Source organism: Grammomys surdaster, unplaced genomic scaffold (genome assembly GCF_004785775.1).
Source record: "Grammomys surdaster isolate TR1022 unplaced genomic scaffold, NIH_TR_1.0 125977, whole genome shotgun sequence".
NCBI lineage: Eukaryota > Metazoa > Chordata > Mammalia > Rodentia > Muridae > Grammomys > Grammomys surdaster.
In genome coordinates this window covers 1454566-1481167 of record NW_021620793.1, presented here as the reverse complement: position 1 = coordinate 1481167, position 26602 = coordinate 1454566, and the positions used below count along the sequence as shown (strand labels likewise).

Here is a 26602-nt window from a genome sequence, read left to right as displayed (position 1 = left end):
GGAAGAGGGAGAGGAGGGTGAGAGAGAGGAAGAGGAGAAAAAGGAGGCAAGACTGATATTTCTCATAAGCTTGCGTGAAGAATCCAGGGGCCACCTGCACCTCAAGTTGCCTGCACCAGGGTGAAATGGGGCCTGGCATCCTGCATCCTCAGCGGCCTTCCAGCAGTGTAAACAGAGGCACGAGGACAGAGAAGGGCCAGGACAAAGCCCTGTGTTCCCCTGCGTGTCCTCCCCCTCTCCCTAACCAACCCAGATGTGCTGGCCAAGCACCTGTGGGGACTTGTTTTCTCTCCTGCTAGAAATTAACTCCCTGGGTGCCCTGGGGGGTGGGGGGGGGGCGAAGGGAAGCCTCAGGTTCATATGCAAATATCGGAACCCTTCCGGCCAATCCTGAAGAGGGGATTGGCTCTTTGGCCTCTGAGAAGAGGCTGGGCTTCCAGAGCTGTAGCCAATGAGCTTGCGCCCTGGGCTGCAAGGGCGGTGCTGGGTACTTTTAAAGCACATCCTGCGGGACCTCTGGCTAGTGCTGGGTTTGGTGGCCAAAGCCCCCATCCTAGGCCGGTATGTCTCTGCAGAGGATTGTGCGTGTATCCCTGGAACACCCCACCAGCGCTGTGTGTGTGGCAGGGGTTGAGACCATCGTGGACATTTATGGGTAAGAGTTGGTTCTGGAGAGTCTGGGGTTCCTCGTGTTGATACCCTGGGCCGCTAGGAGCTGTGTGGATGGATGTTCCTCAGAGCACAGGCTGGACCTAGGGTGCCTAATCTGTAGTCTTAACCTTGGGACCCCTGCCCACTGAGGGAAGCGTGGCTCCTTGCTGCAGTCAGCCCGGTTCCCGGCAGGGTTTTTGAACCAGGGGACCAAGGTAGAGCTGAGCTCCATACAGAGTGTTTAGAGGGTTCTGGGGCCATGGTTTCATTTCTCGGTTTGAGGGTGCTCAGGAGAGGCTGGTCAGTCTGTGTAAGGTCCACAAGAAAAGGAAGGGATCTGTCTCTTTATCCTCCAACCCCTGGGCTTACGAGCACAGGGAGAATCAAGTCATTTATTTCTTAAAGGGCCACATCTGTTCATGGACATAGCACTTAAGATGCCATGCTCTGTCCCCAGAGCTGGTCACAGTTCTCAGACACCACCCTGACAAGAGCCCTGATGTTCACACCATCCCAGGTGTTCACAAAGTGCCAGTGATGGCACAGAGAGGGTGAGCCATTAGCCCAGGTCACACAGTCATCTGGAGGCAAAGCTGAGCTCTGAGCCCACTGTTGACTTACTAAGGACAGCCGCTCAGCCACTGGAGACCCAGGGCTTCACCCACGGTCACTCGTCACCTATGCGCTGTGCCTGCTGCGTGCCAGGCTGAACCCTTGAAGCACAGGGTGGTTTGGGTAGGGATTTTGTAGGAGCTGGACAGATTCCAAGGATGCTGGGGTCACAGTGTCACCTCTCAGACTTCCCTGTCCCCTTCTTGGATGTGGCTTCAGCACCGGGACCCCAGAAGTTGCTGTGGGACTGTACTGCTCACTGTGACGACGTGGAGAGTCATCTTTGGTGTCCACTTGCCAGGGGCCAGCAGTGCTCCCACCTCTGCTGGGTCAGCCAAAACTCAGATGTTGTCAGATATGCCCCGAGGGCCAGAGTTTCACACCCTTTGAGAACAAGCGCAGAAGTAAGAATTTCACAAGCGGAGTGAAATCGGTTAGGGTCTGAGGTATGGAAGGTAGGGAGTGAGCTGCCGGTCACAGGAGATAACCATGTCCGAGATGAGCTGCATGCCAGGAGCTAGCTCCCGGCTGAGGGTAGGTGGACTGTGAGATACACATAGGGGAGTCTGTGGCTTCCAAAGAAGCAGGCAGGACCAGAAGGGGGGTGGATGCTGCCTGGCGCCACGGTCTGCTCCAGGGCTGCGTGCCCATGGGGGTGACTCACTGCCCGGCTGCCTTGTGCCCATTGGGTAGATATGTCTCTGGTTTGACTCGTCCAGGGAGCTGGGGATAGCTTCTCCCCCACTGCCCTCTTCCTTTCTTCTTCTTCCTCCTCCTCCTCTTCTTCCTCCTCCTCCTCTCAGAGGTGCCTTCAAGGGTGGAAGATGGGCTGTGTGGGAGGCAAGCCGCTGGTTGGGATAACTTGAGTGACTAGGGCCATGGTGGGGATTCACCAAGAGGACAGGGGATGGGGCAGACATGGGTGGTGGCAGGGCTTTGGAGTCTTCTAGAAGGATGTCCACACACCCCGATGGCCAATTCCCCTCGGAAATGAAGTGTCGTTTTTTTCATACATCCATCATGGGCTTCTTTGAGCATTAGTGTATGGCCGCCCTGGGGACTCTCAGAAGTGGAAGACTGTTCCTACCTGGGGAGCAAGTTCTTGAGTTGGTCAGGTGGCTGTCCAGTGAGGGGTGCAGAGATGACCTGTGTCTTGGTTGTGAACCTTGCCTTTAATGGCTCAGCCATCTCCCCGACCCACAATTTGTGTCTTGGAAGGGGAGAGCAGGACTGGACATCTTAGAGTCTCCTTCCCAGAGCCTAGCCTGGCCTACAAACCAGGAGCAGCAGGGTGGGCTCAGCCCTGGCTCTGGTCCTTCCCCGCTGCCCCATCTCTGCTTGTAGCTCTGCAGTGTGATTAGCCAGTGATGTGACTGGGCACAGGCTCTCGGTGGCTTGCGTTGTCCTAAGCATTTTACCCAGATGCCCGAGCTTACCATAGCAGAAAGGTGTAGGCTGGCCTCGCCATTTCATAGGTTAACCCAGAGAGGTTAACTAACCTGTCAGAGGTCACATAGCCAGTTGGTAGAGAGGCATGAGACCATCTGAACTGTCTGGTCCTTTCTTCAGAGAGACCCTGGGGGGAGGGCAGAGATGGTGTGGAGACTACAGAGGGCAGAGCCAATGCTTACATGCACAGAACATTCTGTTATAGTATCCGTCACTGTCATTATCATGGGGAAAGTCTCAGATGTCCCCAAACCTGCCATGTAGCAGCTGGCTAGGACCAGAAGATAGAAGAATGGGTGAAAAAGAAAAGAAAAAGAAAGGAAAGAAAGGAAAAGAAAAAGGTCCACCTAGGGACCATCCTCAGGACTGAGACTTCAGTCTTGGTGGCAAAGAGAGTAAGTTTGGTTCATACTGGGAAGAAGGAAAGTTCTGGAACGGCTAGTGGGCTTACCCAGAGCCACAGTTGCAGGCTGGAATGAGACAGGAAGGCTGGCAACCTTCAGACATTCTCTTAACACGTGACTCACTTCTAGGTGTCTGTCCCCTGGGGCTGCTTGGCCCAGCTGTCATCTTTATAGTGTGTCATGTACGAGAGTAGAAAGCAGTCCCCAGGCTGGTCCAGTTGGTGGTGGCTTCTGGGGCTCACCCATCCTTTCTTCTGACTAGGGAAACTGGGGCCTGGTGGGTGAAAGGACTTAGCCAGGTTCAGAAAGTGAGACAGAAACTAGGCCTTGAAACCCAAGCAACCCATGTCATATGGTTGTGGGGACCCAGTTCCCAAGGTCCCGTAAGGCTGGTGGAAGCTCAAGGCCCCGTGTGTGTTCAGGTCGACATCTGGGAGACCCTAGAAGAGTCAGGTCTAATCTGCATTGCTGTAGTGGGGCAGTAGTCACAGGGTGTTCACATGCTTCTGAGCTCTCTCGAACCTGCCCAGTCACCTTGGAGCAAACACCAGAAGGCTCGCTTGGAAAAACCAGAAGGTGGGCAGCCATGACAGAGCCCCACCAGGGAAGTCTTCACCAACAGGACGCTCGTAGGCTTCTCCAGGGAAGCTTTTCTCTAGGGCAGGTGTCTCTTATGACCACACCTAGCCATGAGGTGGCGCCCTCCTCTCTGCAGTGTCTCCACCCCAGTTGCACCTTTGAGTCATGTAGAAGTACCGCTGGGTCTGGTGCTCAGTTGCTAGAAGACTCCCTTAACATGGGCGAGGCCGGGGGAGGGGGTTGGTAAGGGAGGGTGTTGTGATGCCTAGTACCATAAAAACCAGATGTGCTGACATCTGACTGGAATCCCAGCATGTAGGAGACGGAAGTAAGAGAATTGGAAGTTCAAGGTCATCCTTGGCTACGTAAAAAAAAAAAAAAAAAAAAAATCAGAGCTAGCCTGGGCTACATGAGACCCTATCAAAAAAGAGATCCTATCCCCCCCCCAAAAAAAAAGTGTATTTGAGATTCTGCGTGTTATAACCAGCATGTACACGCGAACACACACTCACACCTGCCCATTGCAGCTTGGGTCTCCTCAAAAATATACAAACAAAAAAGCTGGCCCAGCTCATTAGTTGAGGGGCTTGGACGTGGCTAGTTGGGAGGGCTGATAGCTCATGGCACCTGTGAGATGCCCTGTGGAGCCAGGTAAAGCCTTGCGTTTGAGTCCTCGGTGTCTCCAAGGCCGTGCCATCCTGAGCCATTGGCTCCTCCTCCCTGGGCCTCAGTTTCCTAGAAGATACCAGAAGAGGCTAGCATAGAATGTGACTGTCCTGAGGCCCCAGAGCCACCTGGACCAACAGGGCCAGCTCCTCTGACCCTATGGATGGATCTGGGTGAAGGGTCTCAGAGCCACTGTCTTTGGAGAAATGTCAGTGGTACCACCACTGTCCCGGACCAGAGTGGGGTCAGATGGGCCCAGAGGTTCCTGGGCTTAGTTCTGTGAGCCAAGCTGAGGTATCGGGAGCCCTTGTTGATTGAAACTGCCTCTCAAAGCCTGTGCTCTGACTGTGGTCTCTGTCCCCACAGGCCAGCGCTGAGGGGACCTGGATGCTATTTTAGTTTATTTTAACTACTGGAACTTCTTGGCAATTTTTATTCTAGAGTCCAGAACTGTATAGCTGGAGAAGGGAGGCTACTCCAGGTCGGCTTTGCCCAGGAGTAAGGACAGCACAGATAAGCCGCAAGACCAGGAGTTATCAGTTAGCTACTGCTTTGGACAAGTCACCCTGAGCCTCAGTTTCCCTGAAGTGAGATGATAGTATGCACACCACACTGGGGACAGCTTCATTTGGCAAAATCACGGTGTCATCTTCACGGTGGGCAGGGAAAAGGGTGCAGTGGAAGAGCTGGCTGATGGGTCCCCAAGACTGGGTCGTCTCACCCCCAAGTCATCCTTGTGCTCCTGGCAGGGACTCGGGGCCAGCGTTTCTAAGCAGCCCCTTTGCCATGGGGCTAAGGCTCGATGGCCGGGTCCCTGCAGCTCCACTGGCCCTGGGAGGTTGGTCCACAAGGTTCCAGGGACTGGCCACCCAGAGATAAATGAGCTGTCCCCATTTTCAAGGACTGTCCGGTTTATTATTATTAACTGTTATTATTATTTTGTGGGCGGTGTGTAACAGGGTGCATGTGGAGGTCAGAGGTCAACTTTCAGGAGTTGGCTCTGTTTTTTATTTTTATTTTTATTTTTAATCCATGTAGTCCTGGGGATCAGACTCTGCTGATCAACCTTGGCAGTAAGTGCCCTTACCTCCTGAGCCGTGTCACCAGCCCCCGCCTAGGTTTTAGCTTTAGATATTCGATGTCCCAGAAAAGATGACCTGGTTCCTGCAAGGTTGGTCACCTTACTTAGTTTGCTGGCCACTGTACACTCAAGCTATAGGGAGGGCTGCGAACAGACTCGGCCAGCTTAGGAGCATGACCTAGAGCCATCTGGAAGCTAGGGTGTAGGGTTCATTTTGCTGTCAGTCACAGTGGCCTGAGGAAGAGTGTTACACAAGAGAAGTTTGGGGACTTCCTAGCTTCCAGGAAACAGTAATATGGAATTCCTAAATTCCAGGAAGCAGGGATCTGCTGCTCCTGACCCAGGTTCTCCTTCCAGTAGCCACCCTGGCGACGTCAACACATGGCTTCCATGCTGGGGCATCAGCCCTGGATGGTGGTCTGGAGTCTTGCCTTCTGACTGCCTCAGTTTCCCTAACAGGAAAATAACACACCCTCTCCTTCCGACTCCATCAAACCAGCTGGATATCTTGACATGCTGGGGAGGCCGTGTGCTCCCCTCCAGGTGTGAGTGGTGGGCTGGGACGTGAACCCAGACTTCCTGACCGCAGGGAACACGGGTTCAATCACCTTGCCACGCCACATCTCTTTCCATCCAAGAACTATTGCTGGCTTCCTACGTCACAAGGACAAGACGGGAATCAAGCCATTGAAGTCTAACGTTGAGGTCCTGAGGCTCCAGCATGAAAGCCCTTTTCCTCAGACGCATCTCAGCTGCCCGCCCAGCTTGCCGTCAGAGCTGTCTCCATCCACCTGCAGCCTGCACCATAATTCATCTTAATAGTACCTTCCTTACCCTAGTCAGGAGTCTTCCAAGCTTCTCATGGCTATAAATACACTCGAGCCTCCTGGTTTCCCAAGAGGCTGGCAAAGTGTGTGTCATTATCCCACACTCAAGGTGATTTAGTCAAGGTCACCTGGCAGAAATGGGACCCGGCTTGATAGCCACCTGACTGCTGACCCCAGCCCTGGGACCTCTGAACCCTGGACACTGCCCAGGCTGTGGTGTAGATGCCTGTGACAACCACCGCCTTTGTGTGTTCTTCCTGGCCAGGCTGTCTCCAGCTACCCTAGGGACTCCCAGCAAACTCACAGGGTGGCCTAGGGAAGAGCCCAGGGGAGCTGAGAGACTGGGGTCTCAGAGCCAAAGGACTTCTTACTAGAAGATGTCAAGGCCCCTTGGCCCTTCATGGAGGACACAGGACAGAGGAAAAGCATGGCGGCCGACCTAGAATAGAAATCTGAGCAGCTTCCTGGGTTACTGGGGCTAAGGTGCACCCTGGGGTCCAAGAGAGAGCACTTCTTCTCTGACTCAAGTGTCCAAGTCTTTCCTTCTTTCTTTCTTTTTCTTTCTTTCTTTCTTTCTTTCTTTCTTTCTTTCTTTCTTTCTTTCTTCCTTTTTTCCTTTCTTTCTTTCCTTCTTTTCTTTCTTTTCTTCCTTCCTTTCCTTCCCTCCCCTCCTTTCTTCTTTCCTTTTTTTCTTCCTTCCTTCCTTCCTTCCTTCCTTCCTGCCTGCCATTTGTTATGTTTTAGGATGGAGTCTCACTATGTAGCTTTAGCTGTCCTGAAACTCTATGTAGACCAGGCTGGTGTTGAACTCACAAGAGATCCACTTGTTTCTGCTTCCCAAGTGCTGGGATTAAAGGCATGCACCCATGCCCAGCCCATATCTATCTTTTCCTCCACCTCTCTGCGTCTTTCTGGTGTGTGTGTATGTCTGTATGTCTGTATGTATGTATGTGATATTACCAGACCCAGCACCAGCCCCAGTTGAGCCTGATGGTGATGGGACATTGGAATCTCAGCACTTAGGTGTGAGAATGCACTTGGGTTTTTGTGGTATCTGATCTCCGTCTTCCCAGAGCTTGCTGTGAGCCGCTGGGGTAGTTGGGGAAGGTTTCCTGGAGGCAGGTTTGAGGCTTGAGGTCACTGAGTAAGTCCCTCATGTTGCCCATGCTGTCTGCTCTTCTCAGGTCGGTTCCTGAGGGCACAGACATGTTTGAGGTCTACGGGACACCTGGAGTGGACATCTACGTGTCTCCCAGCAGGGAGAGGAGCCGAGAGCGAGCTGACACCAGGCGGTGGGGCTTTAACAAGGGGCTGGAGATCATCGTGGTCATGAACTCCCCTAGCAACGACCTCAACGACAGCCACGTGAGCTCGCCCCTGGTCCTGTATCCCACCTTTATCTAGAGCCCCACAGCTCCATGGGGGGGCACTCAGCCCGGGGACCACACTGCTGGGTGTGAACTCCAATTCTGCAACTTACATGTCCTGGCCGTATGTCCTCAGACCTCTGTGTGTCAATCTGAAGGATGAGGCCATTCTAGTCCTCTTCCCAGGGTAGGTGGGGAGGGACCCCGAGTGTCTTCTGTTTGACCAGCTCCTATGAGTGAGCATAATCCTGCTGTATTGGGGCTCAGTTTCCACATCTGCAAGGAAGGGCTTGGTTAGGGAGTCCTGCTGCTCTGACTGGAGGAGAGGGCAGGGGCGGAAGGGTAAACTGACATCTGGGAGCCGACATTTCCCTGAGAGGTGTCCCTTCTCTTCTTCCCACCCTCTTCCTGTCCCCATTTAAAAGCTAGGAGAGATTTAGAACAAGACATGGGTGGCCTTTGAGCTGGTGTCTGGTAACAGTCCCTTGAAGGGCTGAGGGGACCAGGCCTGTCATGAGGGAGATATTCTAGTATCAAAGGCAATGTTTTGGGGGAGCTAGCCCTTTAAGAAGCACTGACCATTTTTAAACCCTGGGTAGCCCATCTACCATTGGCAGACCCCCCTTCCCCTATGTGGAGCACAAGTAACTGTTGGGGAGCCCACCCAGCTCAGGAACAGAAGAGATTGAAATCTGACTCCTCACCCGTTCTTCCTGTCTCCCTTCTGAATCTGGCTTCTGTTCTGAGCTCAATGAACCCATTCTTCAGAAGAAGAAACTGAGGCCAAGAAGGAGTGTAGCTTATCTGAAGTCACAAGTCCTAATGAGGAACTGACACTTCCCAGTGTCACTACCTCCATCTTCACCCTTAATGGTGGCTGGGAGCTGAGTCTGGGCCAGCTGTGATGAATCCCACGTGCTCTGTCTTTAATCCACCCGCTGTAACCCATCCTACAGGGTAGAAACCATTATTATCTGCCACTTTATAGTTGAAGGAGCTAAGGCCCAGAGAAGGTCAGAAAGTGTCTCAGGATAGCTACAATCACAGGTGTGGGATCTGGGACCAAGCTGGCCGCAGGGCTCATAGGCAGTGTGCTTCTGTGACAAGCTTGGTACTGTCAAATGAAGGACTCTTGAGTTTTCTTACCTGCAAAATGGGGGGCATGCGGGTCTCCAGTTCTGATCAGAAAGGGCAGGGAAACCGAGGCAGCTGAGACAGCCACAGGACCTTGACTAAGAGATGTTGAGCTCAAACCTGGGTAGCTGTTAGTAGAACTAGAATCTAGGTCCCCGTGGATCTAGGACAAATGGCATCCACTTTACAGATGTGCCCAGGTGTGGGGTGACGCCAAGGAACTTTAAGGACACAGCTGACACAGGGACAGAGGTTGATGAGAGTCCTGTCCCTGCCCACCAGGTCCCACAGGCCTGTCCACATGTAACACTACACATGTCTCTCTGCAGGTTCAAATAGCCTACCACTCCAGCCACGAGCATTTGCCCCTGGCCTATGCGGTACTCTACCTCACCTGTGTGGGTAAGCAGAACAGGGCTGAGGGTGTGACCCAGGAGTCCTGCGAGGGCTGGGGATGAACTGAACCAGAGTCTGTGTAAAAGAAGCAGTTGGGAGCTAGGCATGCAGCTATGCAGGAGACTACCCTCCTAGCTTGTGCAAGGATATGCACACCAACACACATACACAAAAACACACACACATACACTCACACATACACATACATACATACACACAAACACCCCTCCTTCCCCCTCCAAACTTTAAAAAAAAATTGATTGAAAAAGAATGCACATTAGACGCCTTTAATCCCAGCACTTGGGAGGCAGAGGTAGGTGAATTTCTGATTTCGAGGCTAGCCTGGTCTACAGAGTGAGTTCCAGGACAGCCAGGGCTACACAGAGAAACCCTGTCTCGAAAAACCAAAAAAAAAAAAAAAAAAAAAAAGAGTGCACATTAGAAAATTTAAACATAGGGAATGAATGAAAAGCCTGGGGAGATGGCTCAGTGGGTAAGGTGCTTGCTGACCAAGTGAGAGGACCTGAGTTCGAATCTCCAGCTCCCAGATAAGACGAGAGCATGGTACTCTGTGCTTATAATCCCAGGACTGGGAGGAGGAAGCGGGAGGACCCTGGAGTCTTGCTGGCCAGCCAGGCTAGCTGAATCGTTGAGCTCCAGGTTGAGTGAGAGACTCTGCCATAAAACTTGGAGGCCAGCTGTGGTGGTACACGGCCTCAATCCCACCACTGGGAGGCAGATGCAGGAGGATCTCTGTGAGTTCCAGGCCAACCAGAGCTACAGAGGAAGACTCTGTCTCAAAAACAAAAGTCATTACATGCACCTAGGTACATTAAATGAATAATTACAAACAAGCAGCAACCACTAAGTCCAGGGTATGAGCCACCCTGATACATGACTCTGCCCTGGGTTCTCTTTGTCTTCCGTGTGGCTTACAACTGAGCACGTGTAGCCAAGCGTGTTGTCTGTCAGGTTTTCTGTGGGTGGAATCCCCCAGCACCTGTTCTTTAGTGTGGTAGGTTGGTGAGATTCCACCATTCCTGTCACAGTGGTAGGTGAATAAAAGCACCCGAGGGGTCTGTCTGTCTATCCTTTAAGAATGAAGCCCATTTTATAGGCTTGGTCTGACCCCTTATGTGCTATGCATTGAAAGAGCCCTCTGGTTTCCAGCGAGGAAGGCTGAGCAGATGGTCTGGGTCGGGAGACTAGGCATCAAGGCAGTGTTTCCCAGGCTGTACTGAGAGGTGGCCGAGCCAGCCTTCACACTGTGTCCTCCTGACACCAAAATCCAAGCTCACTGCTTCATCCCGAGGAGCTGAGAGCATCCCGACAGAGCTTCCTGTCTGTGGAGACTGTCCCCAGTCACCTGGGCTCAGTGCCCGCTGTGTCCCACACAGCAGGGGCTTTGGGGCTTCAGAACAGGTAGCCATTAAGGAGAGCTTCCTGCTCAGACCCTCCCCTCCACAAAAAAAAAAAAAAAGGAGAAGAAGAAGAAGAAGAAAAGCTCTTCTTCCTTGCCCAAGGAAACTCCAGGGCCCCAACCTCTGGATGTCTCCTGGGGGATGCCACCCACCTACCTGACCCAGGTGACTGAGATGGACGATATCCATGGTCTATCATGGGGACTTACCTGCTGCTGCCTCCCCAACAGACATCACCCTAGACTGTGACATGAACTGCGAGGACCGGCAGGACAGGAGCTTCGTGGATAAGGTGGGCAGCAGGTGTGGGGTTCTTGTGCTCCAGGTCAGAGGGGCAAGGCCATTATGAGTGTTCTTTTTCCTCCCAGTTGATGTGAGGTCAGGGTAGCCAGACAGGGACCAGCCGTGGCTAGTGGGGAGGGGGGTATCATCAGCAAACATGATCATAACATGGGTTCCCAGCCCTGGGTTATCCTTGATTGATGAGGAGAAAATTCTAGGTTTATAAACTAGGTAAAGGGTTATGAAACTTTAAATAGACAGACAAACAAACAAATGACAGACAAACAGATGACTTACTGGAGCATGGTGGTACGTGCCTTTAGTCCCAGCACTTGGGAGGCAGAGGCAGGTGGATCTCTGAGTTTGAGGCCAGCCTGGTCTACAGAGGGAGTTCCAGGACAGTTAGTAGAGAAACCCTGTCTCAAAAAACATAAATAAATAGATAGATAGATAGATAGATAGATAGATAGATAGATAGATAAATGCCAGATTGTAAATGTTTTACAACTTGTGACCTATACTGCGTTGAAGCAGCCGGTTAACGCAGAAACTGATCACTAGACTGTGTTCTGATAAAACTTTATTGATAAACACAGGCAGTGAGCAGATTTGTCTCACAGGTAGTAACTGTAAGGACTAGATCTGGGCAGAAGGAGCAGCCTACTGTACAAGACGCTATTAATGGTCTTTCATGTGGTCTTGGTAGCACTGATGCATTGTGGGTTGAAAAGACACCATGGTAGCTGGAAGGAAGGAGGACTTCCTGGAAGGAATGACTGGAGGGATTCCATTGGCTGGAAAGGGGCTTGGATGGGAGGGATGAGAGAGGATCCAAGAACTTACCCATAAAGAAAGAGGCTCATGGCCAGAGAGGCACCTCACAGCCAGCCGTGACAGCCAGCCGTGACAGCCAGCCTTGTGGTTTGGCCTTGATGGTTTAGCCTTGGGGCACCGCTGATGTTACTTGAGCAGGGTTTCTTCAGTGAAAGTGACTTCTTCCTGGGTTGTGGTGAAGGCTCAGGAGGCTGGGTATTTTCTCACTGACAGAGGCAGTGGGTGTGGGGGCCTGATGGGTATGGAGCCATCTTGCTGGTGAACTGTGACCGGGACGATGTCAGCTCTGATGCCCAAGATAACTGTGACCAATACGTGCGCTGCCTGCGAGGTGAGTGAGCTGGGGACAGTTCAGGGTCTGGGTACCCAGGGACCCTCATCAGTTACCTGACAGGAGTCCCTACCCCCAGGTGGGGCTCTGAAGTCAGGCAAGGGAGAGGCTGAGTTTATCATGGGATTCCTCAGAACCCAGCCCAGGCTAGCAGCTGCCTCTCCTCAGTCTACGGTGCTTGTGGTACGCATTCCTTCCGGGTCAGCCAGCATTCTCTTCCTGCTAGAGAGAAGGAGCTGCTAGCATTGTTTGAGTACCAGCCATGTGCAAGGCCCTTCCCCAAGATCTTTCTTTAATCATCCAAGGGGATGAATGTTGTTACCCCCTGTTTAGAGACGAGGCTCACGAGTCAGAAGAGTCTCCCAAGTTGCACATCAAGTCTGTGGGCTGCCAACCCCAAATTCAGACCCTTCCCCACTGAGTCTCTAACTTGTGCTTGAGCGAGTCCCTGCATAATGCTCACAGAAGCCCACTTCTAAAGCGAGCATCCCCTGGAGATGGAAAGGGGCGTGGCTTGCCCCGTGAGATTGGAAAGGGACGTGGCTTGCCCCGTGAGATGCCCAGGTGGGCTTCCTCTGGGATGAGGATACCTGGGCCTCAAAGAAGACACAAGCAGGGTAGTGTCACATATATACACGCGCCTCTGTTGTTCACACCAATGGATTATAGTGTCCCCATGAGCTGAGACTGGGATCCCCAGCCCCTGACACCGGCCCAGTGCCCTTGCGGAACAGCTGGCAATCAACAGCCTCTATCTGCCTTCGCAGATCTGGAAGACATGTCCATCATGGTCCTGCGGACTCAGGGCCCCGAAGCCCTCTTTGACGACCACAGGCTTATCCTCCATACCTCCAGCTATGATGCAGAGCGAGCCCGGGTCTTTCACGTCTGTGGTGAGTACTTACCGAGCACCCAAGCAGGGACCTCTTCTGTTCCCCTGCTGTGCGCAGATGTCCATCTCAGCTCGGGTTCCGAGGATACCCTAGGTGTCAGAGCAGTTGGAGGTGTGTGTGTGTGCACACATGGGCACATGTGCGTGTGTGTGTGTGTGCATGCGCGCCCGCGCACGCATGTGAACACATACGTGTGCATGTAGGGTGGTACCCAGTGGATAGTCTCCAGTGTCACTCCTTAGACATTGTCTTGTTTGAGACAGAGTCTTTCACCAGCTGTTTTTCAAGATAGGGTTTCTCTGTGTAGCCCTGGCTGTCCTGGAACTCACTTTGTAGACCAGGCTGGCCTCAAACTTCTCCTGCCTCTGCTTCTGGGACTTTTAGTGCTGGGACTAAAGGCATGTGCCACCACTGCCTGGCTACTTCGCCAGCTTATTTATTTATTTATTTATTTATTTATTTATTATATGTAATATACTGTAGCTGTCTTCAGACCCTTCACCAGCTTTTTAAATAAGACTTCTGGACACAGAACTTGGGTAGCTCGTCATGCTTGCCCATCAAGCACCTTATTGACTGAGCCATTATCCCTGTAGCCGGTAGAATGGGCTTCTCCACCTCCACCCTTAAAGTGGGATTTCTTTTTTCTTTCTCCCTGCCCCTTCCCCTCAGACAGGGTATTTCTGTGTAACTCTGGCACCTGTAGACCAAGCTGGTCAGAGATCCACCTGCCTCTGCCTCCCAAGTGCTGAAATTAAAGGAGTGCGCCACCACCCATGGTTGGAGTGGGGCTTCTTTGAAAAGAAATGTATTAGCTTGAGACCAAGTTCTCAGCACACAGGAGATTTCCTTGCTCCAGGGGGAAAGAGGTCAGGGAATAAGAGACAAAGACTTCTAGAAGGTAGAGGATGAGGAAGAAAGTTATGGGAACAGGAAGAGGGTTATAGGGGGTGTTTGTCCCCAAGGGACAAAGGACTGCCTCTAGATAGAGGGGAGACAGACACGGCCCATAGGCAAATGATGGTTTATAACAGTACACGGGGAAACACCACCTTAGAACGAGGTGTTTCATTTTAATTGGACATATCAATTAGGGTTAGCCAAAGCAGGTTTTTGATTGTTGGACTTCAATTCTTCCATAGCTGGACATTGGTAGTCAGCCTCAGGAGAAGAATGTAGCCAAATAGGAAAGAGACCTCGGTGGCTAGCTTTAGGGATGTAATCTAATGGTTTTCAGCAAGGCAGAAGGAATGGAAGAGAAGGGCAAGATCTGCCAGAGCCCGGCTCGCCACACTCCGGCTGCCCAGGGTCCCTTCATTCATAATTCTGTCTGCACTCATTTTAAGATTTGTTTTTATTTATGTGCACGAGGGTGTGGGTATTGCGCATGTATGCAGGTGTTCAGGGAGGCCAGGAGAAGGCATCAGATCTGTTGGAGCTAGAATTACATGTGGTTGTGAGCCTTCTAACCCCGGTGCAGGAGGGGCGAGAACACCCAGCGTTCTTAGCAGGCAAACTGCCTCTCCAGCGCCTGTCTGTGTATTCTTGTAGGAAAGATGGGTAGAAGCAACAAGCTGGGCTGGGGGGAAATTACCTTGTTCTTAGGCAAGGGTGCCCCTCCCTACCATTCCCACGGGCCGTGCCTTCCTTGCTTTTTGGCTGGGGGTAGGAAAGGAAGGGCTATTTGCCTTGGCCCTGAGTGAGGATGCTCAGGTCTCTTGAGCCCTTCACATACTCTGAGCAGCCCAAGAGTCATGGCCACTCCCCTTCCCGTAGGCCCGGAGGATTCCTGTGAGGCCTATAAGTGCGTCCTGGGCCCGGACAGGATGTCCTATGAGGTACCGCGCCTGAACGGCTATGAGGAGCGCTTCTTCGTGGAGGGCCTCTCCTTCCCTGATGCAGGTTTCCCAGGCCTCATCTCCTTCCACGTCACCCTGCTAGATGATTCCAACGAGGTAAGGTTGGCCCGGCAGAGGGCGAAACAAACGCTCCATTCCTGAAAGATGTGGGCGTGGCCTCACACTCCCTCGTGACCCAACTGGGCATCTCCGGCCTTTAGAAAAGCCTAGGGACTTCTTTTTGTAAAGACAGGGTCACTTGTAGTCCCGATTGGTCTCATCTCGCCCCATAACCAAGGATGCTCTTGAACTTCTAACCCTGCTGTCTGCGCTTCCTGGGAGTTAGGCTTATGAGGCACGCACTGCCATTTTATGCGGTCGTGAGGATAGAACCCACGACTTTGCGAATGCTAGACAAGCACTCTACCAGATACGCTACATCCACAGCCCAAACCAGGGGGTTTCTTTAGGACCCTAGAGAGGGTTCCGAGGTCCGGAATTCTCGTCAGCCACTGGACTCCTCCTGGGTCCAAAACTGTTTATATTGGTCTTCCTGTAAAGGACTTCTCTGAGACCCCGATCTTCACCGACACAGTGGTGTTCCGGGTGGCACCCTGGATCATGACACCCAGCACCCTGCCGCCCCTGGAGGTGTACGTGTGCCGGTGAGTTTGGGTAGAGCCCTAGCGTTGGCGTCATCTCTGTTCCTGGGCCCTGGCTCTGAGCCCCTCCGTCCTCCCCGATTGCTCACAGGGTGAGGAATAACACCTGCTTTGTGGAAGCCGTGGAGGAGCTGGCCCGGAAGGCAGGCTGCAAACTCACCATCTGTCCTCAGGCTGAGAACCGGAATGACCGATGGATCCAGGTAACCAGCACTATAGGCAGCCCCTCTGGGATACCATCCTGTGAGGAAGTACCCGGGAGGCCCCAGGGCTCCCAGACTCCAGACATAGAGTCTTCATTCCAAAGTTTCTCAAGCAGACAGGCTGCTGGGTGAGGTGCAAAAGCCACACGTGCCCAGCACGCAGCAACTGAGCTAAGAGGCGGATTGTCCCACAAGGGGACATTAAGTAGCATCTAGAGACATTGTAGTTGTCACACGGGGTCAGGGAGAGAGACTGGCCTTTAGCAGGTAGAGTCCCATAGTATTGCTAAAACTTCAGTACCAACATAAGCCCCCCCCCCCATTGAATATCTGGTCCAGTGTGTCCATAGCATGGGGCTGTGAAGACCCACTATGGAGAATGACTTTCAGAATCCTTAGAGTTCAGGGTGTAAGGGGGTACCGGATGTCAGGGGGACCAGAAGAGGCCTTACTGTTTCTGCCAGGGAAATGGGTGAGATGGGGGATGGGTTCCAAAGTTTGGAGTTTCTGGTGGAAAGCCCTAGGGCAATATCCTCTAAGGAAAAGGCCCAGGATGGAAGGCCTAGGGAAAGGGCCTCTGTAGGAGCTGGGCTATGTTGTACAGGGAATGCTGGGAATATTCCCTGCTCTTCCCAGGACTCCTCCCACGCCCCTAGGCCCTGCATAGCATTACTGCATCCTCTCTGGCCTCAGTCACCCCTGGGTGTTTGCTGATGAGCTCATGGAATGAACACCCAGGCCACTCTGCTGACAGAAGCAATGCTGGGGCCCAGAATTGCCAAGCATCAGGTGGGCTGGGCTGGGGAGATCCTCAGAGGACGAGCACGTGCCCCAGAGGTAGGAGGCGGGAAATAGAGCCTCCTTTGCTCTGGGTCAGGACAATGGTTCTGGGAAAGGACAACGGCTGAGGAGAAGGGCTTGAATGCCAAGCTACGGAATTTCCAGTTCAGCTAGAGTCTAGCTGTGAGAGGGTAGAGTGAGGTGATTCTGGGAAGGATCCTGGAGAGACAGCTGGAGTTTAGGTTCTTGCCATCGACAGGCTGTGTGCCCTTGAAGAAACAGTCTCCTCTGTCCCTCTCTGGTCTTGTGTATCACATGAGTGATAACAGTGTCTTCTACGGACGAGTCATGGACACCAATGGAGTCCGTGTTCATAAGGAGCTCAGGGCCTGGCACTCGGCAGTCCGCTCTCTGGCTGTGACGTCATGCACTCTGGGCCATTGCTTCCTTATGAACTCTGAGGAGACATCTCTGCTTCAGGTCCCTCAGCACTGCTGCCTTCATGACCAAGTCTGGAGGCCATAGGAGTGGGTGCATGCATGCTCAGTAAGTGGCGTGCATAGCAAACACTGGCAGTGCTGCACCTTTCTCTGTAGCCACCCTGAACCTGTGTTCTCTACTCCTCTGACTCTCATAGGCAACCCGAGTCCCCAGTCCCTTCTCTTTGCTGGCTTCCCCCACCTCCAAGGGCAGAGAATGCCCCACCACTAGGAGCTGCCCTCCCTGAGAGCCCAGGGCCCAACACTTGGGGGCGCTGCTGGCTCTTTACAGATCCGGTCTCTCTCCCCATCTGCAGGATGAGATGGAGCTGGGGTACGTGCAGGCACCGCACAAGACCTTGCCGGTGGTCTTTGATTCTCCAAGGAATGGGGAGCTGCAGGGCTTCCCTTACAAAAGGATCCTGGTGAGCTGCGCACGGCACATCCCTGGGGACTGAGAGCACATATCCGGGGACAGGTGTACAGGGAGGGGCACTGTTCTGTCGGGGTGACAGCAGGCTGGCCAGTTACTGTCTGAGAGAGGGCCAGGGATGTTTCTGTAGAGGTAAGGAATGTTTTTTTGCTGTCCCACACTTTATATGAGATAGACATCAGTACTGTGTGGTTTTATTTGCTGCTCGGTGGGGAGGAGAAGGAGGAGGCAGGGGCAGAGCCGGCAGAGTCTGAGGACTTTGGTGCCTGAGCTTCTGGCTGTCACTCCCATGCTGTGTGATATTGTCAGACTTACATCTCTCTCAGAGCTTCTATTTCCTCAACTGCAGAAATAGCTTCGCAGGCCTTTATAAAGCCTGACATTGTCACGGCGATGGCTGCCTACGGGAAGGAGCCTGTGGTGCTATGAACATATGCTGCCTTTTATAATAGACAGAGTAACAGTCAACGTCCCTGAGTTAGGAGGGGAGACCTTTCAGTTCCATAGGGCTAGGCTCTGCCAACTCCCCACCTGGTCACATGGCCGGCGTCAGGTACCCATTGGCCCTCAGTGCTGTCTGAATTCCTTCTGAGAGACACCAGGGGAGGCTGTCACTGCCCAGATTTTGAAGACTGAGGCCTAGAGGTCCCCCCTGTACCCCGCCAGACTCTGGTCCCCTTGCCCAGGACTTGACATGAGGGCCAATCACATGAGGTCAGGCTCTTCCTGGTACTCTGTCCCTGCCTGACTCAGTTTCTCCCGCCAGGGTCCAGATTTCGGCTATGTGACTCGGGAACCTAGGGACAGTTCTGTGAGTGGCCTGGACTCCTTTGGCAACCTGGAGGTCAGCCCACCCGTGGTAGCCAATGGGAAGGAGTATCCCCTGGGGCGGATCCTCATCGGGGGCAACCTTCCTGGGTGAGCATGCTATGGTGGTGGCAGGAAAGTCGAGCAGGGAAATCTGTGTGGGACGGGGTCACTCTCCAGACGACCTCTGCTTCCCCTGCAGTCAGAAGCGGGCCGGAGCGGATGAGGACCTAACATGTTGTTAAGTCCAACCCTTTCCTTTATAAGGGGCCCCAAGAGGCTGAGTCACACATGGAACATTCTGGCTAGACTGAGGTCCTGATTGTGAGACACACATACGGTAGATAAGAGAAGGTATCAGCTGAGAGCGGAGAGGAAAATAGCATCTAAGTCAAAGCTTGTTCATACTATGGTAGGAATGACTAATGCTGGATCTGTTTCTGAGAGCAGGAGAGGGGTTCACTAAATTGTAAGTTGAGGTGACAGTAGCCTTGATGTGTACATACGTGCACACATACACACATGCGCATGCACTCACACATGCATGCACATGCACACACGTGTACATACATGTTCATGCACACACATGCACACACACTCTTGTGAATGTGCGCAGGCACACACACACATGCACAAATACAGACACACGTGCATATTCATGCGCACACACACACACCTGAGCATCTGTGCACACACATGCACGCACATGCACACGCACGTACACACACAGGCATGCACACACCTGTACACGTGCACACACACATGCGTACACACACATCCAAACAGAGGTGGGGTATTCTGCGTGTGACACCAGCTGATGACGGAAAAGGAAGTAATATTTATAATCAAGTTCAACAAAACCGCTAGGACAGGCAAGATCCGATAGTAGACGGTTCCAGAGTGGTGCTTGAGAGAGAACGCTGGGACCGTGCCGTTGACTCTTTGCCAGAAGGCGAAAGATGGGTAGGTCACAAATGCATGGACAGAAAGAACCAGGGTCGTGAGACCTGCTGGGACAATCTTGTGGACCTTTCCACTGACATCCTGGGAAACTGGGGCTACAGCAAGAGAGGTGTAAGCTAACTAGCTATGTGAGACCCAAGACGAGGTGGTTGTGACCAGGAGAACGGGTGGTTCTGAGATGGTCGTTACTCACCGTTACTAGCCTGTGCTAAGTGGGGTAATCAGAACCCACCCTGGGTGGATTATTAAAATATGCTTAGTATCTTTCTTGTTTATAAAATAAAATGTTGTTTTGAGATTAAAGTCCTACTATGTAGCTCAGGCCGGCCACAAACTCACTTATATATCCTGGGCTGGCCTTAAATTTTCAACCCTCCTGCCTCAGCCTCCCAAATGCTGGAATGTCAGGTCTGAGCCTGGGAGTGTATTCTGGAGTCAGATACTCTGGAGAGCTTCTGTCTGGCCATTCTCTTTCTTCTGGAGTTTTAGTTTGGTGTTTAGTTTGGTGTCCTTTCCTAACCCCGGCCCAGGTCGGGAGGCCGCAGAGTTACCCAGGTAGTGCGAGACTTCCTCCATGCCCAGAAAGTCCAACCGCTGGTGGAGCTGTTTGTGGACTGGCTAGCTGTGGGCCACGTGGATGAGTTTCTGAGCTTCGTCCCTGCACCAGACGGGAAGGTAAGGCCTTCTAGATGGGCCTTGGTGGCCTCTAGAGCTTGGGCCCGGGGCTAAGCTGGGGCTGACAGGCGTGTACGTCTGTGAGCTCAGCTGTGCCTGCTCTCCACACACAGGGCTTCCGGCTCCTCCTGGCCAGCCCTGCTGCCTGCTTCAGGTTATTCCAGGAAAAACAGAAGTGGGGTCATGGCAGATCCCTCCTTTTTGAGGGGGTCATTGGTGAGTAAAGGTGCCAAGTCCCTCCCAAATGATGCCGGCTCTCTCTCCTTGAATTGAGCACACAATGACTTCTGAAAGGAAGGAGCGTGTTCGAGCTAGGTGGTAACCCCAGCGTTCAGGACTGCTTCCTCCTGACATGGCGTTCTGCATCACTGGTGACCACCGGCTATGGTGGGGGCGGGACTGTGGCAGGTTCAAGGTATGGAGAAGGTCAGGGCCAGGTATACCCAGGGATGTCCCATCAGGTCTCTCTGCTCAGAAGGTCCCAGAGCACAAGTTTAGTGTTCTTTAGTGGCTAAGTTTACAGTTCAGATGAGTTTTTAAATGAGATTTACGAAGCTGCTGGGGCCCCAGAATCTCCATCACTGGCCTTCTGTCTCCCTGGGAGGAGGGGAGGGGTCTCTACCTTGCTCTCTGCAGCCCCAACTACAGTGTCTTCTATTCCTGGTCATCACAGGATGCAGTTACTGCCCTCACCTGCGATAGGGCCTGGGCTTGAGGAGGAGCCTGTAGCCTGGCATCTACTGCCCTTGCCGGTTAGGGGTAGCTGAAGGGGACCTTGGTGGGAGGAGCCCCTTGTGGGCATATCTTTGCCAGGAGGCTGCAGTCCTCGGGAGACCTCCAGTGGTGGCTGCTTGAGGCGGTGAGCCTGTGGGAAGGGAGGTGTCTAGCTCAGTGAGTGAGTCAGATCATGGCAACAGAGGACATCTCTCACCAAGACACATTGGAGCCAGGCCTCAGGGTTGCGAAGGTCCACACTGCCATGCACAGCTCAGAACTCAGAGGGATAGTCCATGAAAGAGCAAATCTGTGGTTGGTCGAGAGACTGTGGGGAAAGTAGTTTCTCTTTACATGGGGTTCCCACTCTGTTCTTGGATGGGGAGCCATGCTCTCGTTATTCAGTGGGGCAGGTTGGATGGGCAGGGCTGGCTGGACTGAAGCCAGGCACGGTGCAGGCCTGTGACCCTAGCGTTCAGAATGGAGTTGGGAGAAATGCAGGTGTGAGGCTAGCCTCTGCTACACAGTGAGCTAGCCTCTGCTACACAGTGAGAACCTGGCTCAGTAAATAAAATAAAATCGTTTTTGGCACTGAAGTCCTAGATTTTTCTTGGCCACATTGAAGGCAGAGAATGCCGCCCTGTCCTGCCCCCAATCCCAACACAGCACCGAGGTTGGGTAGGGGAGCGACTGCCCCCTAAGCCATTGTTCCAAAGGGACCCTAGAGAGATTTCTTTAAACATGAATTTAATCTTGAAAGAACCTTAAAGCCAGATTCTGTTTTGGGGCAGGGGAGAGCAACAGGAAGAAGTGGCTCTTGATCATTCCTGGGGACATTTTTACAGTGAACAATAGGGGCCAGCCAGCATTAGTCCAACCTGCCCTGCCGGGAAAGGGCACAGAGGGGCTCGCCAGCGTTAGCCACATGCAGCAGTCACATGCCTGCAGTTGCAGACACACCAGGCTGCTATCAGGAGTGTCAAGACTGCACAGGAGTGTCAGGCCCCAGGTTTGGGGTATCACAGGCTTTATCCTGATGATCCTGACAGAACCTTGGGGAAGGGAAGTGGGGGAACTTGCTGTCGGTTGAGGCTTGGAGGGAGAAGATGCTGGCCCCAGGGCCTCATAGAGGATGTCATGGAGCTGGTCTGCCTCCAGGTGGGTACATGGGACCTACAGCTATGTCTACAGGTCAAAGGAGCTTCCTCATGCCCCACCTGGCCCTCAGACACAAAGTTCACACCCTTGCCTTTTCCAGGTTAAAGGTAGGCAGAGAAGCTCTTTGCCAGCACCTAACTCTCAGCCCACCCCCACCCCCAACCCACTGCTTATGACAGTGGTTCTCAACCTGTGGGTCTCGACCCCCATGGGTTGCTGTCCTGCATATTGGATCTTTACATTACAACTCATAAGTAACAATTCATTCTGTATCAAAATTACAGTTATGAAGTAGCAAAGAAATACTTTGATGGTTGGGGGTCACCATAACCTGAGGAAGGGTATTAAAGGGTGGCAGCGTTAGGATGGTTGAGAGCCACAGCTGTGTGACCTTGGGTAAGTCACCTGACCTCTCCAAGTCCCCTTGTCAGTCAGAGGGTGGTAACAAGGCATCCCTTGCAGAGTACAGCAGTCAGGAGAGCCATGGAGCTTTCTTTTGGCTTCATAATCAGGGTTTGGTTTAGCTGGCTGCTGGGAGGACTGGAAGCCTACATCTCCTCTCTAGCCAGCCCTGTCTCTATGGCCTCCACCGAGCAGTCAGGAAGGCCAGGCCTGAAGTCTCCTAAAAAGCAAGCCAAAACCTGTTGGTATTGGACTCCTAGAACCTGCTGGGACTGGTTGGTTCACTGCCTAGTGAACCCCTAAACCCTGGCACTGGGGTGAGTGCCATCAACAGACCCAGTTCCCCCACCCCTCACTCCCAGGAGCTGAGGGAAGAGGAATCCTTACCAGGTTTCCCCTGGACGGCTGTTAACCCCCACTAAGTCATTACCACCTCTGGTGAGCTCAAAACCACTGGAGTTTATGGCACACTGGCAACTAGGCTCCCCCAGATGTGCCCATTGGTCAGGCTAAGCTCTCACAGGTGCTGCCCACCCCCTGCCCAGGAGAGTCTAGGGGCCACTAACTCAGCCAGGCCAGCAGCTGTGAACTTGGCCTTTGGCCTTTGGTCCCCAGAGTGAGACACCCTCCCTCTGCGCCCTCCCTCTGCCTTGTGCTAGTCCCCCCCACCCCCCGGGGCCTCTCTGTGTCTTTCACAGGTGACAGGCGGGTCCAGACCATCTCGATCAACCAGGTTCTTTCCAACCAGAGCCTTATCAACTTTAATAAGTTTGCACAGGTACAAAGGCCTTGGGGCTGTGGATGGGAGGGAGATCTGGATGGAGCTGGAGTCAGGGCTAGAGCAGACATCTGGGACCTGCCGTTCACAAAAGGGCAGTCTGATTGAAACAGGCCCAGACCCTCCTTTAACCTGGGAGAATTAAGGGTGTGCAGCCTGGGCATCTAAGGAATAAGACAGCCCGGGCTGTGAGCACCCAGGGCTGTGAGCATCAGGATAGATTAAGAGTATGGCCTTGGTGCTCCGGCAGCTAGGACTTGGGCAAAGGCACTGCATCTACCAGGCCAGAGGGCAGCCTTCAAGGGGAGGCGGGGGAGGTGGTGAGAAGGGGGCAGATGGGGACAGACTGTTGAGTGTGGAGGGAAAGGAAAGGAGATCCTCAAATAACAGCGACGCTTGCGACCCCCATGGCCCAGTAGAGGGTGATCACAGAACTGAAGAACACGGGGAGTCAAACTGGTGACTTTCCCTTTGGCTTAGGGGATCTGGTGCCCTCTTCTGGCCAGCATGGGTACTACATACATTATTGGACAAGTGAATCTTAAATTATGTATCAAAGGGTCTAGGGTGGCATGTCCTAGGGTTAGTCAGTGTTAGCTAGTAAGAGCGAGTCATGGAGGGTGGGATCTAGGCAGGAGGGGCTGTATAGTTGATGGTGGGCACTCAGCCACACCGGCAGGGTCTCTCCAGTTCTGACCCTTGCCCGCCCGCAGAGCTGTATCGACTGGAACCGTGAGGTGCTGAAGCGGGAGCTGGGCCTGGCGGAGGGTGACATCATCGACATCCCGCAGCTCTTCAAGACGGAGAAGAGGAAGGCGGTGGCGTTCTTCCCGGACCTGGTGAGTTCCCGCCCGGCACCTGGGTGTTGTGGTAAATATTTAATATGAACAGGGAGATTTCTATTCCACCTTAGAGATTTCAGTTCCCAGATAAAAGACACAGAACTTTGATATTTATAATAAGGCTTAGACAGCACTGGAGCTGGGCAGATACCAACCCTCTAAGCTATTATATCAGTTACACTGAGATATGACCTTGTTCCTCCTGGACCGCTCGTACTCCAGTGGTCAGCCCTCGTGGCCAGTCTCACTGTCCCTTACCCATGGTGTCTTCTCTTCTCCCCTGCTTTCCACCCCCACCCAGGTAACTCAAAACCCACCGCCTACCTCTGGTAATTGTCTGTAGCCATTTTTATTTAACCAGTAGTCTTAAATTAAGGAGCAAAGTTTGCACAACAAAAGCTGGAAACTGCGAGAGGTCACTCGGAGGCCTAGACCTTCAGGTACAGAATTTAGCATTACAGTGCATAGCAACAGACCAGACCTCAACCTGGGCTCCTGGACCAGACCTGGGCTCCCTCAGCTGGGCACTGAGTCTCCCTTCTGGGGGGAGACATTTGACTGCTATCATGTGTGGAATTGCGGTAACCAGGGGTGGCTGTGTGGAGGACAGGGTCCCAGGGTGCCCAGGCTGACATTGTGGCTTCCTGTGGCCCATGGAAGAAGGGACACTTTTGATATCCATAGCGTGAAGAAAAGTTGCACAGGATCGTGTGCGCAGGGTACATGGCATCACCCAGGAGCTGAGGGAGGTCTGCCTGTTTCTGCCCTCCCTGTTCTCGGCTGCCCACCACCCTGTGCAGAACAGATGTCCTGTGGGGAACAGAGATCGTTAAGAATGGTTCCTGTTAGTTGGGCGGTGGTGGCACACGCCTTTAATCCCAGCACTTGGGAGGCAGAGGCAGGCGGATTTCTGAGTTCGAGGCCAGCCTGGTCTACAGAGTGAGTTCCAGGACAGCCAGGGCTACACAGAGAAACCCTGTCTCAAAAAAAAAAAAAACAAAAAAAAAAAAACAAAAAAAACAAAAACAAAAACAAAAAATGGTCCATGTTCTCCAGTGAGGGGATCCTTTCCTCGTGACTCTGGGATGCCCCAACCAAGTACTCTGTATGGTGAAGGGATAAGACAGGGCAGAATGCAGCCAACCTGAGATAGGAGTAGAAATCTCAGAAGGTTGCACAGAAGAGGTGCCTCTGCTGCCCTGGTCACCAGCTGTTCTCTCTACCCACCATCCTCCAAGCCTGTATCCACCAACCCTAACCTGACCCCGGCCCTCCCTTCCTTCCCTCTCTGGCTTTTTGCCCCGGCTTGCAAAGCCTTTCTCTGACCCCTTCCTTCCTGCAAGCTCGGGGAGGCCTTGTAATTACTCCACATGCTCCCGGAAGTTTGTGCAAGGGTTGAGGTTCTTGTGTTGGCTAGAGACAGAGGCCCACCCAAGCTGTCTCAGCCTGTGGAGATTTGACAGCAAGGACACTGTGACATCTGAGGGTGGGGACAGCTGTAGCAAGCCTTTCAGCATGGCCTGGAGCTCTCTTGTTTCCATCCATGTCCCTTCCTCTGTTCGGCCTCTCTGCCACGCTCTCTCCTTTGCTGGTCTGCAGACAAGACACAAATGTCTTCGTGACTTTTCAACTGCTGTGACAAAGGGCCATGGTTAAGATAATGTACAGAAGAAAACATTTAATGAGGGCTTGCCGTTTTAGAGGGTGAGTCCATGACCTTTAGGACAAGGAGTGTGGCGGCTGGCAGGCAGCATGGTGCTGGAGCAGCCGCTGCAAGTTGACATCTGACCCACCATTGGGAGGTAGATAGAGATGACTGGCAATGGTCTGGGCTTTTTGAAAGCTATAAGCTTACCCTAGTGACACACCTCCTCCAACAAGGCCACACCTCCTAGTCCTTCCCAAACAGTTCCACCAGCTGGGGACCAAGTGTTCACATATATGAGGCTTTAGAACCCATTCTCATTCAAATGACCACAATAAATATGTCCGTGAGATGCAGGTGCTGCAAAGACAAAAGATTGAGACTTTCCCCATGTCAACTCTAACTTCCTGGAGAGAGAATCTGATTGGTTCATCTTGGTCAGCTGTTTAACTTGGTCCAATCAGCGATAGCCTAGGAGGTTGGGGTTCTGTCGGACAAACGCAGCCGCCACCGCAGTCCACCAGTGATGGGGGTAGTGGCGGGGAAAGCCACAGGCCTGGGTTGTGATTCTCCAGCCAGGTTTCCTACCCCCACACAGGAATGAGAGAACAGACATATCAAAGCCACCTGGAGATAATCCCAGATGCTCCTGGGGCTTCCAGGATGGGAAGGAGACGCTGAGGTCCCGCCTCTGATCCGCCCCCTCACTTCCGGTCCTTCACCTTCCCGCAGGTGAACATGCTGGTTCTCGGCAAGCACCTGGGCATCCCCAAGCCCTTCGGGCCCATCATCAATGGTCGCTGTTGCCTGGAGGAGAAGGTGCGCTCCCTGCTGGAGCCGCTGGGTCTGCACTGCACGTTCATTGATGACTTCACACCGTATCACATGCTCCACGGAGAGGTTCACTGTGGCACCAACGTGCGCCGGGAGCCCTTCGCCTTCAAGTGGTGGCACATGGTACCCTGAGCCACCACCCATCCCCCATCCTTCCCCCAGGATGGGGCATCCGCCCGGCTGATGGAGACTGGGACAGACCCCAGAGCGACACGCATGTAGAGAATCCCAGTTTCTAGAATGAATGCCCAGGGTGACCCAAGCCCCTCAGAAGCCTTTTCTCTTGAAATGTCTCCCTTTATCTGCCGCCCATTCAGTTCCCAGACATGAATCTTCTTGGTGCCCCCAAAGAAGGGCCCCCTGTCTACCAGACTCATGTGGATCAACGGGACCCATGGAGCTAGCTTTAAATACTATCTCCACAAACTCCTCTATCTGTGGGTAAATCCACTTCAGTGTCTA

General features: G+C 53.0%; 1 protein-coding gene across 1 annotated transcript; it reads left to right on the top strand.

Annotated features, from left to right (window-relative positions):
• Nucleotides 1-563: 563 nt before the first annotated feature.
• Padi3 (peptidyl arginine deiminase 3) lies at nucleotides 564-26602 on the top strand. Its single transcript, XM_028753963.1, has 16 exons — nucleotides 564-655; nucleotides 7454-7634; nucleotides 9100-9172; nucleotides 10818-10879; nucleotides 11917-12034; nucleotides 12802-12927; nucleotides 14704-14882; nucleotides 15327-15430; nucleotides 15519-15630; nucleotides 17207-17314; nucleotides 18089-18240; nucleotides 19623-19767; nucleotides 19881-19983; nucleotides 22740-22819; nucleotides 23533-23658; nucleotides 26039-26602. Exons 1-16 carry the CDS (start codon nucleotides 564-566, stop codon nucleotides 26270-26272), a joined length of 1995 nt encoding a protein of 664 aa, XP_028609796.1. The 3' UTR covers nucleotides 26273-26602.